Here is a 20150-nt window from a genome sequence, read left to right as displayed (position 1 = left end):
CTCTCTTGGAGTATAACAAGCCCATGGTTTCAGGCCTTGAAGTAACTCTAGCCAGTTTCCGTATTGTTCATGCCAGCATTACCATGAGTGCAAATTAAAGGCAAACAATGGTTAAAATATCTAAGTCGGAAGCTCAGAGGTTTTCGCAACAGGACCTGGGTGGGAAATACCATGCTTCGCTGTTCAAAGGAATCCTTTCTGCCACAAATGACAAAGCATTTCCTTATCTTAGCAATTGTAGAGGTCTCTCCCTGGTGGTGGCCACTGCACCCAACTGTTCATTTTGTCCCTTAGACTATAAGGCCCCTGAGACCAGAGGCTCCTGTCTAGGTGATTCATCCTTGACCGTGCCCCAGTACATGCCTGGCGTTTTGTAGATGCTCATTAGACGTTTGCTGCATAAATCAGGGAATGTGTGCTTAAATGAAAGAAGAAATGAATTACTTCCAGATTCTTGATTTTGATGTCCTACTGGGTGAGATGGATGGCCAATTGCAGGACTGTTTCCCCTATTCCAAGCCTTGGTGGATCTCTTACTAACACTGCTGGCATATCTGCTGAGAGAATTAAATTCAGAGGGAGACGTCAGATTGTAGACATCAACAAATCTTCGCTAGAAGTCATTGGATAAACTGCCACAGCGCATCAGTGGGTTTCTGCTGCGTAAAACAAATTCAGTAATGATCTTAATAACACAGCCAAAGTAGTTAAGGTTACTGTGGGTGTTCACAGCTTTCATATTTATAAGTTATGAGTGGAATCATTTTGTCAGCTTACCTAAATGCATTTCACCATATTTAAATACAAGGTTTTGAGGCTGGTACCTGCTTTTGAAAGAATATCAGTGATGTTTCTACTCCTATAAGCTGACTTTTTTATTGTGGTAAATATATATAACATGAAATTTACCATTTTAACTATTTTTAAGTGTACACTGGCATTAAGTATATTCACATTGTTATGTAACCATCACCACCGCGTATCTCCAAAACCTTTCTATCTCCCCAAACAGCAGTTCTGTCCCCTTTAAACACTAACTCCCCATTCCGGTCTCCCTCCAGCCCCCAGCAGCCGCCATTCTACTTTGTCTCTATGAATTTGACTGTTCTAGATCCCTCATACACGTGGAATCGTAAAGTATTTGTCTTTTGGTGACTGGCTTATTTCACTTAGTATCATGTCCCCAAGGTTCATCCATATTGTAGCATATGTCAGAATTTCCTTCCTTTTTGAGACTAAATAATATTCCATTGTGTGCATACCATACGGTTGCTCCTACCTTTTGGCTGTGGTGAATAATGCTGCTTGAACATGGGTGTGCAAATATCTCATCGAGTCCCTCCTTTCAGTTCTTCTGGGTATAAACTCGGAAGTGGAATGGCTGGATCATGTGGTAATTCTATGTTTAATTTTTTATATTTCCATAGTGGCTGCCCCATTTTATATTCCCACCAGCAATGCACAAGAGTTCCAATTTCTCCACATCATCACCAACACTTGTTATTTTCTGGGTTTCTTGATAGTAGCCATCCTAATGGGCGTGCAATGGTATCTTATTGTGGTTTTGATTTGCATTTCACTCATGACTAATGATGTTGAGCATCTTTTCATATGCTTATTGGCCATAGTATATCTTCTCTGTAGAAATGTCTGTTCAAATTCTTTGCCCATTTTTAAATCACCTTGCTTGTTTTTTGATTGTCGAGTTGCAGGAGTTCTTTATATATTCTGAGTAGTATTCCTGTATAAGATATATGCCAATATTTTCTCCCATCCAGTGGGTCATAAGCTCACTTTTTAATCGATTAAAAGGCCCGTGTTTAAAAGGCCCTAGGTTAGGACCTAACTTGTGTTTCTTATGTAGTTCATCACTGTTTTCCATGACACTAGTGCCAAAATGGAAGGGCAGACTGTATCAGCATTGCTCCCCACCCCCAGCACGACTCTTCAGCTTGTGTCAGAATTTTGAAGACAGAAACAATTCTTTGTTTATGCAACTCAAAGTAAAATTCCAGAAAAAGCCTCAAACAAAGCCTTTGTTGCCTTTGAGTAGATTGAAAGGATGGATATTTGGTCATTGTCTCCATCTTTTACTCTGGATTCAGATGGAAAAAGACCTCGGAGAGGCAGGGGACATTTTAGACAGTGCCCTCCCACCTTGTCTTATGTGTGGCCTGAACTTTATGCCCTACATCTTATTTTAAAGAGAATGAGCTGCCTGAGTGGGACAAGAAGGTAATATCTGCAGATGAGAAACATTAAACTGTTCCAAATGTTCAGTGTTTCAAAGAAATGTATGAAGTTTCCGTGTACAAACTCTGTAAGAAGGAGCTCATTCTCACTTCTTAATAAGTATGGGAGGGGAAAAGGTCAGCAAACAAGCTTCAGTGACCACGGAAACGGTAACATGAATTTCCCTGGCCGACAAATGTTTGAAAAAGTTAAGACTCAGCAATTATTGAACAAGCTGAGTCCGTCAGACAAGAAGAAATAAGCAATAAACCATTGACTTCAACCACGGGATAGTGGCAATGCAGATTGAATTAACTGATACACACCATTTTTGCTGATTTTTACATTTCTTTTGGTTACATGTCATTTTGGTTTTTTCGATAAAGGCAATTTATGAAAAAGTTGATGTGCATGGCTTGGGGGGTGCAGAGCAGGAAGCATTCCCTCCAAGGCCGAAGCAGGGGTGAGCAAGGAAAACCCGGGGCGTGACTCCAGCTCTGGGGAGTCTCAGCAGAAGAGGGAAGGGAGCCCCTCGTGCCGTTCTGGGGTGCAGCCCAAGGCAGCCAGCACCCCAGCTCCGGTTCCTGAGCGTCCTGCTCAGAGTACATTCACCAAAAGGGGAAAACTTGGGCCGGGCTGTGGTTGAAAGGAGCACTGGTGGGGAGAGGGGAGCAGGGCATATTCTGCCCGCAGTTGTGGGAACAGGGATTTGGGGTGGGTGGGAAACAAGTTATTTACCTGGGATGACACCAGGCTGTACCTCTGCACTCCCTCTCCTCCCTGCCAAGGGCGTCTCTGTGCCCCCACCCCCCACACCCCCACTCCCGCCCCACCGGCCCCTGGCTTGGTGCTCACTGTGGGTTGACCACAGCCCCGGGGCCCCCTTCCATCGCTTTGGAACAGTGAGTGTAGAGAAGGGGCAGTAGCCCACCTAGTAGTGCTGTCTCCATCCCTCAGCCCCAAGCCCCCTACCCACTGCTCACCCCCCTCCCCCCCAAGCCCTGCCTTTCCCAGGCAGGGAGTCTGAGGCTCTGTGGGGAGGTCCCCCAGCATTCTTCCCCTGGGGCAGTGGAGCTGGCGGGCCAACACGAGTGCACAGGGCCTGCCCCTTCCATCAGGGTCAGCCCAGGGAACCGGGCGCAGAGGGAAGCCCTGCTCTTCTCTCTCACAATGGCCTCAGTGGAGACCCCAGCCTCAGGGCCTTGCAGACATGGTGTCTTGGTCTGCTCCGGCTGCCCTAACAAAGTCCCACACATGGGCGGCTTCAATAGCAGACATTCGTTTCCTCACAGTCCCGGAGGCTGGAAGTCCAAAATCAAGATGTCAGCAGGGTTGGTGTCTTCTGAGGCCATCTTGGAGATGGCCGTCTTCTCCCTGTGTCCTGTCAACCGAGGAGAAATCACTACAATTTAAACAGCAGATATTTATTTGGGCAATTGGAATTGCAATTCAGGAGCACAGATTCAGGTAGAAACCCAAAATGTGTCCCGCTAGGCAGTAAAAGTCAGGGGTTTTTACAGGCAAAGAAGGAAGGTTGTATGACAGTAAGGAGTTTTAGTTGGAGGTGGAGGCAGAATCTAGTCTTGGCTAAACATGGCTTGGCTATTGAGTCTGTCATCAGAAAGTCCACAATCCTGTCTGCGATCAGGATGTCCGTTTTCCTGCCGATTACTCAAACAATTGCTTGTAAAACAATTGCCATTTTGGCCCAGTCCAAAGCTCTGGCCCAGCCCAAGGCTCAAGACAGCAAAGCAGTTTCTCTGGAAAGGCTCCACTAGAGGCACTTTTGACAGTCCTCACATGGTCTTCCCTGTGAGTGTGTCTGTGTCCTCAGCTCTTCTTATAAGGAAACCAGTCCTATGGGATTAGGGCCCACCCTAACTTAACAGCCTCTTTAAAGTCCCCATCTCCAAATACAGTCACATTCTGAGTCCTGGGGGCTAAGCCTTCAACACAGGAATTTGGGGGAACACAGTTCCACCCATAACACACTGGGATTCCAGCTCTTCCCCTAAGGCAACTCTGTTCCGTGTCTGGAGCTGCACAGACTCCTCGCCCGTCTCTGGGACTCTCCTCTCTGTGACTGAGGGCCTGCTCAGCAATCGTAAACAGCAGCACCTCCACTAGCTGGGATTTCCCCATGGAGAGCACATGGCTGCCACCCTCACCTCACAGCACGTACATGTGCAGTTGGGGGGGGTGCAGTCCTGCACACACATGTGCGTACGTGCACACACATGCACATGCACTAGGCGGCTGGCAGAAATCCTGGTTTGGGGACACAGACGTGACTCTGACCCCCCCGTTCCAGGACTTCTCCTGTGTGTATCTGAGCAACCCCACCCCTCCAGCCAGGCCTTTCCTCCTCCAAAACTCCAGAGCTGTTGGCCACGCTCCCCACTAGACACCAGCTCTTGGCTTGGAAAGATCTGATAAGCCAAGATCCTCGGTGACTTATTAGTTTGTTGAACAAACACATCAGGCTCTGGCTCTGTGCCAGGCACTGAGCTAATGGATGACAATGTGGACAATAGTGTCCCAGGGATCCTGCCCCAAGAGCTCACAGCTAGGGGCTGATGCAAGAGTCTGTTGCCATTTGAAGCACTGATTGCATCCATCGTACATCAACTATAACATTTATGTCGACCTGGAATCAGGCAAAAGTGCCCCTACTTCTCTGGGGAGGAAAATGAGGTTCACAGAGGTTAACTGGCACAGCTCGGAGGAGGAACCCAGGTCCGTCTCCCCCAGAGCCTGGGGAAAGGAAGAGCTTTACTAGAACAGTTTGCCTTGTCCCCTGGCTGCGGCCACCGGCATCCTGTTCCGTCTCTCTACAGTGGTGGGTCTGATGAAACATGAATGCAGAGCTCAGCTGCACAGGCTGGCCACCTGTGCCCCGCTGCAAGCAGGCCCCGAGGGGGCCCCTGCAACAAGACCCCCACCAGACCTCCCCATCCCAGCCCCCTGACCTGTGGTAGTAAGGACCTAGTTTTGAAGTTGGGGGTCTTCTGGCTCCAGAATCCTAGAGTTGGGGTCAGAGCTGTGGGGGCCCAGAGCAGGCCACCCCAAAATATCCCACCATAGCATGTTGATGAGTTTCAATTAGTTACCTGAGAGGCAGAAAGGGCGTTCTGCACCCCCGCCTCTGCTTGCCCTGAAAGCAGGAACTATCGCTCCCTGTGCAGGGCTCTCCGGGCATCCCCAGCAGCAGAGCTGGGCCGGCAGGGCTGAGTAGCCCCGTCACCTACCCCCTCGAGCCTAAACGCGGCTTAAATTCCTCGCTCATCACGTGCCTCCAGTCTAAGTGTCTTTGTCCTGTCATTCCTCACAAACTGATTGTTTCCTTGTGTAAAAGACACATATACTGCCTGCTTTGTTGACTCCTCGAGCATCACTTTCATGATTCTCAGGTACACACATAATTAAATTATGGTTTTGTCCTGTTAATCTGGTCTTGTGTCAATTTTATTGTTAGTCCAGCCATAAGAATACGAGAAGATAGAAAGGGGATTTTTCCCTGCCCCGACAGAGCTTAAGCAGCTTCCAGAACACAGCAGCCGCCCCTTAGACTCAGCGCTTCCACCTTGCTGTCTGGGAGGGCCCTGGGCAGGGGGCAGGCCTGAGCCACTGTTTGTCCAGGTGGAGCCTGTTGCAACACTGTTTACCCACCTTTGCAGGGACTCAAAGACCCTGGGTGTGCAGCCGCTTCAGAGTCAGCCCTGAGTGCCGAGGTTGCTGTGCTGCCTGCTCGGGCCCCCTGGCTGCGCCTCTGCACCCCACTGCCCAGTGCTCTGTTCCTGGAGGAAGCAAGAGTCGACCAAGTCCACTGACCCACCACTGGAAGCATGGTAGGGCTACATGGCACAGCCGGTCAGCCCAGCTGGGCTGCGTCCAGGCTGGGCCCATGAGCCAGGCATGGGAGGGCTAAATTAGGTTAAATCTGGGGCCAAGGAGAAGCCACAGGGACCCTCCTGAATTGCACTAGCGGCTCTGAGGAGGCATTGGGGTGTCAGGGAAGGCCTGGGAGAGGAGGCCTGGGTGGGATTCCAGTGTCTTCACTTGGCTGCTGTGTGTGCTTGGGGAAGTTCACCTCTCTGAGCCTATTTCGGCTTCTGAAAATGAGAGTGATATCACCTACTTCATGGCATTATTGCAAGGTAAATGATATACAGAGAGGATCCCAGCACAGGGCCGGCACCCAGCGGGTGTCCCACAAATGGGAGTCTTTCCCCAGGGCTACCTGCTGTGGCCTAAAGGCCAAGAAGGCTGCTGTGGAGACTCCCAGACGTACCCCTTCCCGGGAGGAGAAGGCTGGTGGGAAAGCTGAAGGCCAGTTCCGAGTCTTTCTGGGGCCACCAGGCCAGCTCATGCAGCCCTTCCCTGATCGCCCTCCTCAGCCAAGAACACCTTCTGCCAGGTTCCCCAGGCAGGAGCCCTGAGTCCTGCTCCTTCGGGCTCCACTCCTGACCCCAATTAGCCCCTTCCAAGAATGAGCAGAGTTGTCTGCCCGCTGACTGTGAGGGAACAAGGGAGATGGCAGCAGGAAGTCCACATGTGGCTGCACAGCTTCAGAGCTGCCGCCGTGTTCAGTTCCCGCCAGCCCGAGAGGTGATCAGGGCAGAGAGGGAGCCAAGGCTGAGTGCCGTGGCCCCAGCCTCCTTCTCCACAACAGCAGGACAGCAGGGTGGGGTCAGGGCCGCCCATAGTGATATATCTGTGGTGGCCCCACTTTTTGCCTGTCACAGGTCCATGGGTACAAAGGGGTCAAGTTCCAAAACTGGGCCAAGACCTATGGCTGTTGCCCAGAGATGTACTATCAGCCCACATCCGTGGAGGAGATCAAAGAGGTGAGTGTCCATCTACGCACAGGGCCAGATGGCCCAGCCCTCGGACCTCCAGCTCCATCGGGCCCTAGAGACAAGGCAGTGCCCGAGAGAGGAGGCTGGGGGATGGACTGTGGGAGTTAAGACCCCTCCACCCCAAGCTGCTGGCTAGGCTGGAGCTCCGTGCAGTGGGCCCCTGGCCCCTCTTCCCCAGCTCCAGCTCCACCCGGCTGCCACGTTACACACACTGTGCCCGCCGATGGCTGCCAGACACTCCTTTCCAGCTCAGATCTCTCCTCGGAGCTACAGACTCACACATGACTTCTCTCTTGGGTGTCTCAAAGACGTCACAAACTTACACGCCCAAATCTACGTTCTCCACGTGTTTTCTTTTTGTTTGTTTTTGCCTTCAACCTGCTGTCTTCCTCCTCATGGATTCCCAGGCACCTGAATGAAGTACGTCCCCAGTCGTCTCTCTCTCAGCTCCTTGTTGTTGCCTTCATTGCATATTCATGACTTGCAATTACTTGGTTGACTTGAACATTCTCCTGCTTTGCCTCTCTCCCGCATAAGAATATGTCTTGTTTTCCATCTTGTCCTCAGCACCCAGCAGTGTGCCCGGCACACAGGAAGCACCTAATAAATATGTGTGGAGTGAATGAAGGAATAAACGAATGAATGAACAAGACCCAACCTCTGCCCTTAAAAGGCTTGCCCCTAAGACAGCATGCGTACAACTCACTCCAGAGGGTGCAGATGCTGTTCCACCAGCACTAGTAGAGTAGAGAAGAGGGAGAAAATCATCCTGAGTGTGTGTGCATGTGTGCGAGCGTGGGCACAAGTGTGTGTGTGCATGGGTGTGAGTGTGCGCGGGCGCTCAGAGAGGACAGAAGTAGGAACGACACAGTCACCACGAAGTGATCCTCTAACTCGGCAGCACGTGCTTTGTATCTACGGTCTCATCAACCCTGACGACCCCCTGCGAGGTGGTGATTGTTATCCCCATTTTACAGATGAGCAAACTGAGGCTGAAGAGGGTAGACATGGGGGGAACAAAGCCATATTAAACCACTGTCCCTGCCCCGAGGAGCCTGGGCCTTATTCTGAGGCCCCGGGGAGCGCCTGCAGGGTTTTGCGCTGGGGAAACACAGGCGCAGATCTGCCTGTGGAAGCGCCCCTGCTGCGGCGGGGGCAGCACGCGGGGACCCACTTCAGAAGATTTCCTGTGTTCTCCATCCTGCTCACTTCCCGGCCCTTCGCTCTGGCTCTTTCCTGCAGTGGCCTGCACAGCAGCTTCCAGCCAGGCAGCGGCCCTGGAGGCCGGGGGGTGCAGAGCCTGGACGCCCAGCCCCGCAGGCCCTGCATGCCGGCTGGCTGCCTCACGGGGAAGGCCTGAGCCGGGGCTGACTCAGGCATCGCCTTGGCAGGTGCTGGCCCTGGCCAGGCAGCAGAACAAGCGGGTGAAGGTGGTGGGCGGCGGCCACTCGCCCTCGGACATCGCCTGCACCGATGGCTTCATGATCCACATGGGGAAGATGAACCGGGTCCTCCAGGTACGCGACCCCCTCGCCTCCCCACCTCTGCAGCCCCCAAGACGGCAGCCTCGGCCTCCACCCCAGACCCCAGGCGGAAACTCTCAGCCTTCCCCTTCAGGCCTAATGCCCTCCCTGCCCCAGTCCCAAAGCAACATCCCAAGTCCTGGCCCACCGGTGATGCCCCTCCCCAGAGCCCTCCCTGGGCTTGCTCAGGCCGCTTGTCTGGTCTGTGCGCCCCCTTGTGGCCACAGAAGAGATGTCCTCCCCCAACCCCCTGCCGCCAGAGCTTCCTCTCCACTTCTGTAGAACAAGAAGGGCGAGTGACTTAAAGTCCCTGAACTCGTCTCCTCGCTGTGAAATGGAGAGACTGTTCCTGCCTCCCAGGGCTGCCGTGGGGGTCTCAGGACACGGCACACTTCTCACCCCACAGATGCCAAATGGCTGTCCCCCCATCTCCCCCTTCCAGTTCTCGGTCTTTGCCTAAGTCCTCCCAGGGTCAGAGGATGAGAGGAGAATTTGAACTCCCTCTAGCAAAGTCGAGCCCCCGCAGGAGTAGGCCCTGCTTAGTTGGTGACTTTGCATGGGCTACAAGGAACCCCACCTTCCTTCCTGGTCTGGGTGGGGTGGGGTGGGGTGGGGTGGGGGAAAGGAGGAGGCCTGAGTTCTAGTCCCAGCTCTGCCAGTGATCTTGGGCAAATCCCTCTCGTCCCTGCTCCTTATCTCCTTGCCCTGGAAAAAGAAGGGGTAACACAGAATATTCCCGAAGCTCCAGCACTCTAGGGCTCTGTCAGTATGCCCTTTGCTGCCTGCAGCAGGAGTGGCTGGAGCTGACCCCCAGTTGGAACAGACACGCTCATGCTCACAGGGAGCCTGGCCGCAGGGCGAGGGCTGGGCGATGTCTAGCTTGTCCCAGCCTGTGCTCGTCTCTTGCAGGTGGACACAGAGAAGAAGCAGGTGACGGTGGAGGCCGGCATCCTCCTGGCCGACCTGCACCCACAGCTGGACAAGCACGGCCTGGCCCTATCCAAGTAAGAGCCCCCTCCTCCATTCCTGGGTGGGCCAGTGCTGCCACTACCCCTGCCCCGGCCTCAACCAGACACTCAAGGATCTGGCAGGAGCCAGAGAGGAGCGCTTCCCAGGGTGCACCTCGTTTTTCTGGACCTCTGTTCTTGCTCTCTAGGGTACCCATTTCCCCATCTCCCATGGATTCAGGGGCTGTGTATGAGAATAGAAAGAAACAGGCCAGAGACGAGTTGAGCTTCAAACATCAGTCTTGTACAAGGGTGGGAAAACCATCGGAAAGTCTTTCTTACAGCTTGCGACCAACAACTTAGGGACTCAGACAGAGGGATATGCAAAATAAGCACTCAGAGGAACGGAAGAGCATGCTGACGGAGCTACAGGGCTTCCTGTGGCTCAGCCATGCAAACCTGGTGTCCGTGATTACTCAGGTTTAACATCAGAGGGTTTCCATTGAAATAAGAGTCAAATACAGGCAAAGTAATGAATTTCTAACTGTGGGATTTCAACCATTAAAACAGGTGACAGAGGTGTTTTGGACATTGGGGTAGCAATCTCTTCACAGCTGGAAATTGTAATCATGGAAGCCTGTAGTTGGTCTTCATGTGTGGGTGGTCAGTTCACCCCAGCTTTCTTATCATAGGTCCCAAGGTATCTCTACAACTTTTTATTCTGGAAACCATTCTGTTCCTGCCTCTCCAAAGGTCATGGCAACTCAGACATTTCTAGAGTGTTTACTACGTGCAGGCCTTGTTCAGGCCCTGGAGAGGCAGAGATGACCTAAACCCAGACCCCACTCACAAGGAGCTCCCAGCAGGTGACAAGCATAATGCAGAGCCTCAGGTTCAAGGTCAGAGAAGTATTCAGGCACTGTGGGGCTCCAAGGGGCCCAGGTTCAGCCCTGCAGACAGAGGGATACGTGAGGGATGGGGATCAGGGCAGGCTTCCTGCAGGAGGGTTGAGTCTGCAAAGCTGAGTAGGTATAAACCAGGGAAAAGAGAGGAGAGAAGGGACTCAGGCAGAGGGGACAGCATGAGCCAAAGCCCAGGAGAGGGACAGCGTGTGGGCCCTGCAGTGGGTCAGAGCCCATGACCAATGATGACAGGGGGAGACGTGTTGTATTATTATGAGCATGAGCTTCTGGGCCCTGAAGCGTCTCTGTGCCGTTTGTGATGTATCTCTGTCCTCCACGGGGACCTCGTCCTCCTCAAGTGGCCACCTGCACGAGGCTCACCTGCCACTCAAAGGGAGTTGGGATGTCTCATCCTGTGTGTCCCGGGCCGCCTGGGTCCACAGCCAAGGATGCTGTGGGGACGTCAGGAGTGGCTGTGGCTGGAGGGAAGACCAGAGCCGCGTCAGGCCACGCGCCACTGCTGGACTCACTCATTTCATCATCCTGCCAACCTGGGAGGAAGGAACAGAACCCCATTTACAGATGAAGAGGCCGAGGTCTGAGGCAAAGGGGCTTCCCAAAGTCACCGGCTGGGGCTCTGGAGGGCTCCACTGTGTAGCGGGCCACACGGGGCAGGACACAGGCGCCATTGTTCAGCAGCGGGATGGCAGTGTGGGGACGGCCCCAGCTCCAGAAGCAGACGGCCTGGGTGCAAACCCTGCTTCTGCCTCATTCTAGCTGTTAGCCTAGTTCCTGACCCATCTGGGCCGGGAGTTCTCATCTAGGAAATGGGTCTATAGAATAGGGGTGCTCAGAGGACTGGAAGAGTTGAAGATGCCCCACATGGTAAGTGCTCAGCGAATGTTAGTTCTCATCCATTTTCCTGGCTCTGTCGATGCCTCCCGGTCTCCCCTCCGCTTGTTGTCTCCACCCTGTCGGGGGCCAGAGCCTGACCCTTGCTTGGAGGCCCGTCTCCCAGAGGGCCTTGCTTATATCCAGCTTCTTTCTTTCAACACAGTCCCGGCCTGTTTCCTCCTTGCTTCTTAGCCTTGGTGAACTCCACAGGGCAGACAAAATGCACTGTCGTTCGGTTAACAGCCCTGTGCTGGGCCTTCAGGCTGCTCTCAGTTTTTCTCTCTGATATACGACACCCTGAGGAACATCGCCATGCGTTTGCCTTTCCACGTGCTGGAGTATTTCCCCAGGGCAGCATTTTCTGGTATTTTCAGAAGGGGCCATACCACCAAGAAACCCAGCTAATGGGGACAAAGAGACACCCAGGGGAGGGGGGAGAGGGGTGGGCTGGGAGTGTCTCAATGAACTTCCATGCTGGTCCTGCTCTGTGGCCAGGCGGCCCATCTCTGTACAGGGAGCCCAGGTCGGCGGCTCCCATCCCCTGGCCCCCTGGGCCTACGCTAAGTGCCAGCAACTCCTCCTTGACACCAGGGCAGGGCTGTCACAGAGACAGCTCCGGAGAAGCCCATGTTTCAACTCGACCCTCTCTGGTTCCCCGCCCCTGATCCGGGTGCGTCTGTCCATCACTGCCCGGTGCGCCTCTGGGCTCCCGCTCCCCTGTGGGCATGTGTCCTCGGTGCACACAGACCCTCCTCTTAGTCATCCTAGGAACCCCAGGCTGAGGGAGGCCCTGACGAGCACCCGAGGTTTCTGAGCAGGGGGCCACGTGGTGCCGTCTCCTCCTTCCCTCAGACTCCGGGTGCCCCACCTCCCACACCTTCCTGGGACTTGTGTGCGACTGGGACCAGGTGGCCCCCACTGGGACTCTGCAGGCCTCCATGGGCTGGGTCTGGAGGAGACGTCGTAGGAGCACTTGGCCTTTGGTTGGTGGAGAAGACAGTGCTGGCAGGTGGAAGACAGAGGAAAGGGATGTTCTAGGCTGTAGAAACCCCAGAGGCGGGCAGGCAGGCCTGCCCTCAGAGCTGAACCTCAGAGCCAACAGGCCACTGAGACGGGGAAACTGAGGCACACAGAGGAGAAGGGTGGCCGAGTCAGACAAGCTGAGTCATGGGGAATTTGGGAGGAGAACCCAGGCAGGAGGTGAATCAACTATTCTGCTCTGAGGGGCCTCGCACCACAACCCCCGGAACCCACTGTCCCAGGGAGGCCTGACTGGTCCCTTGTGTCTCTCTCCCTCCCTCCTGCTGAGCCCAGCCTGGGAGCCGTGTCAGAGGTGACTGCAGCTGGCGTCATTGGGTCTGGAACGCACAACACGGGGATCAAGCACGGCATCCTGGCCACCCAGGTGAGTCCCCCGCTTCCCCAGCTCTGATGACCGCAGGGGACGGGGGAGGGCGGACGGACCTCCTCTTCACCATGGCTCCTCGGAAATCTGACCTCCACGGGCAGTGTCGGCTCAGTTGCGGGGCCTCAAACCCATCATAGGTCCTCCCTCTGATGGAGATTTGACAGGTGCCCTCCAGGATCATCATGTCCTTCTCTAAGCCTTCTCCGTCCCTGCCAGACACACAGTCGTGACGAAGGAGCCCTAGTGCATGTTGATGTCAGGAGCTTCCTGGCCACCCTGTGGAAAAGGGCCAGCCAGGCAAGGGGTTCTATCCTCACTGAAAGGTCTGAGCCAGGAACCAGGTGGGGCCAGCAGCCTCTCCAGGTTAGCAAGGCAGGGAAGGGCCAGGACAGGAGCGCGGGCTGCCTGAGGCAGAGCCCAGCATATGTGGGCCTGGGATCTGCACCCCACCTTCATCAAAAAGCATTTCTCAAACTTCACTGGAGTCCAGTTTAGGGAACTGGTTATGAGCACAGATTTTAGACTCAGACTGGGTTCAAAACCTGGCTCCAACGCACACTGGGTATGCACATGTAGGTTACTTAACTCCTCTGGACACTCCTGTTTTCATCTGCAATGTGGGGAGAATAACCCTCCCTCCAGGGGGAGTAAACAGATGGCATATGTTAAATGCGTGGCTGACCTAATGACAGTCGGTGATGCCTGGTCAGGAGCCGCCCTTTGGACAAACTCTTTCAACCTTCAGTATTAGGAGGGGGTTCCCAGTGAGCCAGGCTGTGCCACCGTGGAGCCGGCTGCTGGGGTGGGCACGCTCCATCAGAGGTGAGAGCCTGCAGCTGGTTTGGCACTCCACACCTGCCGTGTGTTTCCCCCTGCAGGACCTCATCTGCACGGTGGGCCGTGTGGCCTCTGGCCACTGGGGCATCATCACTAAACACTGGGGCTTCGCCTTTGCATCCCGGCTCCACCACTATTGTCTGTGTGACCCGGGACAAGCCTCTGCCTCTGGCTACCTCAGTTTGCTCCCCTGCTGTAGTGTATAAGAGTGTACACAGTCAGTGCTCAATAAATGTTTGCAATGGGCTTTGTGAGTAAGACCAGGCGCTTTCCAGAGCCCACATTCTGTGCTGTCAAAGGAATTTCAGCATTGCTGGGGGTGGGACCTTACTGACCGCTTAAGTGTCCCCCAGTCAGCTCCCCAGGGGTGGGGCTCTCCCCTGCACAGCAGTCTGCAGAAGACAGACCCCTGGGCAGGTACTGTCTGCCTGTGACTGGGAGCCGGCCCACGTGCTCCAGTCTCAGAGCAGCGCTGAGATGGAGAGAAAACAGCCAAAAGCAATTTCTAAGGGGTCCGCTCTGTTTTGTGTTTGTTTTCTCAAATTCCAGGAGAGGAAGCCTAATTCACGGTCCCTCTTCCTGAAAACCTCACTGTGCTCTCTCACCAGCACCGCACACACACTGGCCGCTCCGGTCCTTCCGCCTCCCTCTCCTACCGCAAAAGCCTCAGAGCATCACCAGGCAGGAGAGGGGCCTCCTGAGGGGGTGGAGTGAGTGGGACAGGGGGAGGACTGAGGCACCCGCCCGCTCCCGTAGGTGAGAGCTGTATAGCCAAGCAGGAGAGGTTTCATGGGACCTGATTCCCAGGTAGTGGGAGCCCTCCGGGGAGACGTCATTACCCCCTCAAAGCTGGATTCACTACCCAAGGAAGCCCAGTGGTAAGTGGGGGGAAGGACAACACAGTAGCCACCCTGTTACGATTCGGCCGCAGTCCTAGTCTACTACCCAGGGCTGAGGTCAAGCTGGTTGCCTCAGTTTCCACAAAATGATCAGCAGACTATGGGAAATAGTTCTGAGTAGCCACAAATCAAAATGCACATGAGATTTACTGGCCCGTTCTCTTAGGACGTCCAGCTGAGCAAGACAGGCCCCTGGAAAGTGGTAGGAGAACCCCGCTGTTTTATTTGACACGTTATACAATGGCAGGGAGTGAGGGAGGGGATGGACATCCTTAAGATCTGTGTACACCAGGCACTCAGCTGATGCTTTGCATAGTCTCTCTCAGATAATCATTATCCTCATTTTACAGACCAGGAAACAGAGAGGTTAAATAACATGCCCAAGGTCACACAGCTAGTGAATCCATGCCCACCGTTTTTCGCTGCTGGATCCTGCTGATGTGTTTCACTGGCCAGCTCTCATTCACGGTTCTGGCTCTTAGACAAAATCTGGTTTTCATAAAAATCATTCTGACGCCCTCACTCGCACAGAAGGCCATCGCGCCCCATTTCTGCCAATTTCCCCTCTCTGGTCTTGGTCACCGTTCATCAGAATTAGTTCAGCTTTATCTGTTCTCTCACCCTGAGCACCCAGCACCAACTACACATGTCAAAAGCAATTTCCATCCAAATTAGCAGGTGGTGGAGTGTGGAGAAGTACTTAAGCAGGCAATGAAAGAGGATTCCTCTGGAAATGGGGCCAAGGGGAAGATACTGGGGTTCATCATCTGTCTCCAACTGGGTGGCCCACTCTGTAGAAACCCAGAGGTTGCTGGTTGGGTGTGGCCAAGTAGGAGAATCCAGTTCCTGCAGTGAGTGGGTCCCCTAATGAGAGGAAGGACTCAGCTTGGCTGAGATGGTGCCCAGGAAGCAACAGGCAGACAGAGGCAGCAGGGGACCCTGGCCCCCAGGCTGCGCGTTGGGACAGCAGGACCCGGATGCACGCACATCCTCCCTTTGCCTCATGAGGCAGCACACCCAGGACCTCACGGCTCCCTGGAGCCGGCTCTCATCTTAGATGTCCTCCAGGCACAGAGGCTTGCTGCATCCCAACAGTGAAGCCTACAGAATGAGCAAGCAGTGGGAGGACAAGCCACTGGGGTCCCATGGAACCTCATGTGATGGATGGTCCCCCTCCTTGCTGAGGGCTGATGCCACCCAGACATAGCCTCCCTTTCCCCATTTCCCTTTCCTGCATCCCCCAAGACTGAGACCCCCTCAGGATGTGACTGTACACCCAGCCGGGAAAGTCCCCTGTGGCCAGATGACAGTGATCTTCTGGGAATAGGTGACACCTGGCCTCACTTCCAAGGATGAACAGGGAAGTGAGGGCTTCAGCCGAAGTCTGTGGAAAATGCCTGCCGGGATTCTGAAGTGTGGCTCTTCTCCCACTGCCAGGTGGTGGCGCTGACCCTGCTGACGGCCGACGGGACCATTCTTGAGTGCTCCGAGTCAAGCAACGCAGAGGTGTTCCAGGCGGCGCGGGTGCACCTGGGCTGCCTTGGAGTCATCCTCACCATCACCCTGCAGTGTGTGCCCCAGTTCCACTTGCAGGAGACCTCCTTCCCCTCAACCCTGAAAGAGGTACTGGTCTCTTGCTCGCCACTGCTGAACCTTAGAAAACAAATAGAGGACATGGACAAGTGGGCCATGCTCCACTGACAGCCCCCTGTGGCTCTGCAGGCCCCCGGAATGGGGGAGTGGGCTGACCTTCCTGGCCTTTCCCTGGCCAGAACCCTTTCTGAGCAGGTCAGTGAAGCTCAGAGAAACTGCAGGAGGGTGGCAGAGGTAAGGGCAAGAAAAGAGGTTGGGTAGAGAGTTGTCCCAGGAGACATGGTGCCAGCATAAGCTGACTGCTCCTTGGCATTGACTCTCAGCTGCATCAAGCCACAGGATATGCTCAGATGCCCTTTATAGTGATTTCTTCACAGCAAAGTGGCTGGACTAACTTTCAGTCTTGCTAGATGCCTAAGGTAGGTCACCTGGAAAGAATTTGGATCTGGATGAGAGGCAGAAAGGATGGCTTCTGACTGATAGCAGTGTTTTTTGAATAAATGAAAAACCATGTTGATTAGCTGGACGGATGGATGGATGGATGGATGGATAGATGGATGGTTGGATGGATGGATGACATGCAGCAGACCTGAAACATTTGACAGACCTGGATCTATCTCTGATAATCCCTAAGCTATAGGAGTCAAATCTATGGTTCTAAGTTCCTTGGAGTTTGAGTTCCTCTGTAGTCGCCTTGTCGTTCAATACAAGTAGACCCCCTGCACAGATGGAGTTGGCAGTGATTGGAGCACTACTGACCCAACATGGTTAAGGGAGGATTTGGGATCAAATTGATCTGGCCTTGAATGCTGGTACTGCTGTATCCAAGCGGTGACTTTGAGCCAGTCGTTTAACCTTGCTAAGCCTTAATTTCCCATTTAGAAGAGAGTTAATAATGTCTATCTTAAAGTGTTGAATCTGAGGATTAAATCAGATAACACGAAACATGAGCTTCATGGCACCTAGTCAGTGACAAATGGAAAGTGTTGTTATCTAGAACTTGGTCTAAAGTCCTTACCATTGGAATGTCTAATGCATTAAACCTCAAGGCAAAGGCCTTGAATCCAGAAGGCCCCCTCCTCAGAGGCATGGTGTTTGGTGGACGTTTATCCCCAGAACTCCCAGTTGGTGACTGAGAAAGTGATTCCACAGCTCTGGAGCATGCAGCATTGACCCCTAGAGTACCAAGGCTGAGCCTGCAGGGGCCAATATTGGCAAATGAGCTGCCTGATGCCTCGTCCCAAGAAAGTAGGACAAGTTCAAGACAAGGACATTTTATGGAATTGCCTGGCAGTGACAAGGTGTGGCTAAGCCAGGGAGCCCCATGAGGGTAGGGCCAGTCCACATGACTTCCTGAAGCCGTCCCAGACTCTGAGCTCTTTGGGGCCACCTTGGGACTGCCTCAACCAGCCACAATCTCCCAGACCAGTAGTAAGGGGCTGACCTAGGCCCTTGGTTTGCTTCAAGAAGGGTTCAAAAGCATTCTACCTTCTGCCCAGTGTCAGGCATGCCGATGGAGGCTGCTGTGGAGGGCCATGGAACAATGTTCTGAGCTCCCACTGAAAAGATTGAAAAGAGGTTTTCCCTCAGCCCTCATGCCTCTAAGGTGTTCTTGGCCTTTCCCTTCTCTACTTGAAGGAGTGACCACTCCATCCTGGTCATGCAGCAGGATGTGGCAGGGACCCCCACTGAGGGACAGCCCATGCATCCTTCTCAGCTTTGTGCTGGGCAGCCCAGGCGCCCCTTTCTTCTCTTCAGCAGACCCTGGGACTGCCTACTTCTCTCCCTGCTGGCAGCTGCCACCATCCATCCTCTCTGCCTCTCAGGGTTCTCCTGCCCCTGGACTGGCTGCAGAGCAGATAGCAGACACTCCAGCTCCCCTCATCTCTGCGGCCTCTGAGGCAAGCACTCCAGCTTCTCAGCTCAAGGGCTTCTAACAGACAGAGAATGACGGAAATAGCATGCAGTGGAAGGTTACAAAGAAAGACTGTCTTGGTCCCCACTCTGAGGTTAAGCAAACAGGAGACATGGCTAATGAAGGCACCATGGTCTTGGAGCTGGGCCTCCAGGACTAGAAGACTAGCCGGCCTGCCCTGGGACTTGAAACTGAAGACAGCATCCAGTGCAGATGGCCTGGCCAGGAGCTAAAGAAATAGTTTCTAACAATGGCCAGATCCAAAGAGGGCCTGGCAGAGAGGTCTGTGATCAGAGTCAGCACTGTGGGGAAAGCTTTGGAAGAGGATGAGGTAGAGTGGGCGTAGCCTGAAGAGGTGCCCAAGGGGCTGAAATACAGCACCAAGTCCGCTTTCTTAGAGCACGAGTGTAAGAGAGATTCTGGATGAGGAGGCAATAGGACTTAACAATTGAATGTGGGATGGAGTAGGAGGAAGGAGTCAGGAATGGGGGAGCCACCGCCGAGGCAGAGAATCTAGGAGGCACAGCAGGTGTGGGGAGCAAGACGGTTAGTTTGGTTTGGGAACTTGAGTTTGAGGTGTCAGGGAGCAGGTGGTTTGCAGGTCAGAAACTCAGACGAAGGTGGGGGCTGGAAATACAGATTGAGGGGTTGTATTAGTCAGCCAGGGCTGCAGTAACAAATACCACCGACTGGGGGCTTCAACAACAGAAACTTATTTCTCACAGTTCTGGAGGCTGGAAGTCTGGGATCAAGGTGTCAGTAGGGTTGGTTCCTTCTGGGGTCTCTCTCCTTGGCTTGTAGATGGCCGCCTTCTTGCTATGTCCTCATGTGATCTTGCATCTGTGCATATCTGTCCTTATCTCCCTTTCTTATAAGAACACCAGTCATACTGGATTAGGGCCCACCCCAATGATCTCAATTTACCTTAATTACCTCTTTAAAGGCCCTATCTCCAAATTTACGGTCACATTCTGAGAGACAGAGAGTTAGGACTTCAATATTTGAATTTGGGATGGACACAATTCGGCTTAAGCAGGGGTCATCAGCCCCCCAGGGGACTGGCCATGAGAGTAGATGAGATCACCCAGGGAGAGTGGGTTTGGGTGAGAAGAGAAGGGAGCCTTAGTGCTCAGACAGGAGCATCCAGTGGACGAGAGGTTGAAAAGGGTGTCAAAAAGGAGACCGAGGGGGACCAAGAAAGGAACAAAGCCAGTGAGGAGAGGGTGGGGCTGCAGAGGCAGTGGGTGCTGGGTATGCAGGACAAAGTGGTCAACAGAGTCCAAGGCCATGGGGAATCGAGGGTCAACACCCGCATGTGGTCATCAGGAGACCACTGCTGACCTCAGTGAGAAAGGTTTCATTGGAGCGTTGGGCAGGTTACGGGGTGGATGAGCATTGCAGGTGAGGAAGGAGATGGGCCCCAGAGACCGCTTTCAACCAGAAAGGGGCTGTAACGTGCTTAATTGTTGAATCTATTTGCCTGCCTCTCACTTAGGTTAGAACTTGCTCATTTTTAAGCTGAATACTTTGACTCAAAGATAAAGAGATTGCTTCCTTTAGCCAGTAGGATTGGTCCCCAGGCTCCTACTAGGGTATCAGAGCTGAGTGGATGGACAGTCTCCTGACACCTGGTGCATCCTCTTTCTGCTCCTCCTTTGACCTGACTGAGATTGGCTAAGATCGATTATAGCCCAGTCCTGGTTCTAGTAAAGCTTAATCTCAGGCTGTCGCCTCTTGCGTGCGCGTGTGCACGCGTGCATGCACACACACGCACACACATCCTGACTGGCCTCTCTGTCTGTCCAGATCTCAAGGGTTTTTTGCCTCCAGCTCACCTCAACCTGGAAGCTTCTAAGTTGGACACGACATCCTTGAAAACTTTAAGTGACTCTTGGGCAATGGGCCACATTCTTCTCAAAGCTTCCACCTTCTTTGACTTTGAAAGGCCGTGATGACACATGAGAAATAGCAATTGCAATTTCCTCCCCTAAAAGACAATATAGACATGCACACGTGTGCATGCACACACACACACAACTGCACAGCAATAAACACTCAACAAGGTGTAATGAAAGGGCTCTGGGGAGGGAGGCAGGGCCCTCCTGTCTGGCTGTGCTGCTCACTCTGTGTGACCTTGAGCA

General features: G+C 53.5%; 1 protein-coding gene across 4 annotated transcripts in view; it reads left to right on the top strand.

Moving 5' to 3' along the window:
* The first annotated feature begins 5949 nt into the window (after window positions 1-5949).
* Window positions 5950-20150, top strand: part of LOC124236881 (L-gulonolactone oxidase) — a 30855-nt gene continuing 16654 nt past the window's right edge. For 3 of the 4 annotated variants that reach the window (XM_046655829.1, XM_046655827.1, XM_046655830.1), the window contains exons 1-6: window positions 5950-6080; window positions 6978-7079; window positions 8483-8608; window positions 9524-9618; window positions 12672-12762; window positions 15939-16124. In XM_046655829.1, the coding sequence (XP_046511785.1) occupies window positions 6078-6080; window positions 6978-7079; window positions 8483-8608; window positions 9524-9618; window positions 12672-12762; window positions 15939-16124 (603 nt within the window). In that variant the 5' untranslated portion in view covers window positions 5950-6077. The remainder of the gene's footprint in view (window positions 6081-6977; window positions 7080-8482; window positions 8609-9523; window positions 9619-12671; window positions 12763-15938; window positions 16125-20150) is intronic. The other variant, XM_046655828.1, reaches the window with a different exon arrangement.

This window comes from Equus quagga, chromosome 3 (genome assembly GCF_021613505.1).
Source record: "Equus quagga isolate Etosha38 chromosome 3, UCLA_HA_Equagga_1.0, whole genome shotgun sequence".
Classification (NCBI taxonomy): domain Eukaryota; kingdom Metazoa; phylum Chordata; class Mammalia; order Perissodactyla; family Equidae; genus Equus; species Equus quagga.
Note: the sequence above shows the minus strand (reverse complement) of the source record. Positions and strands in the feature narration are given on the sequence as shown.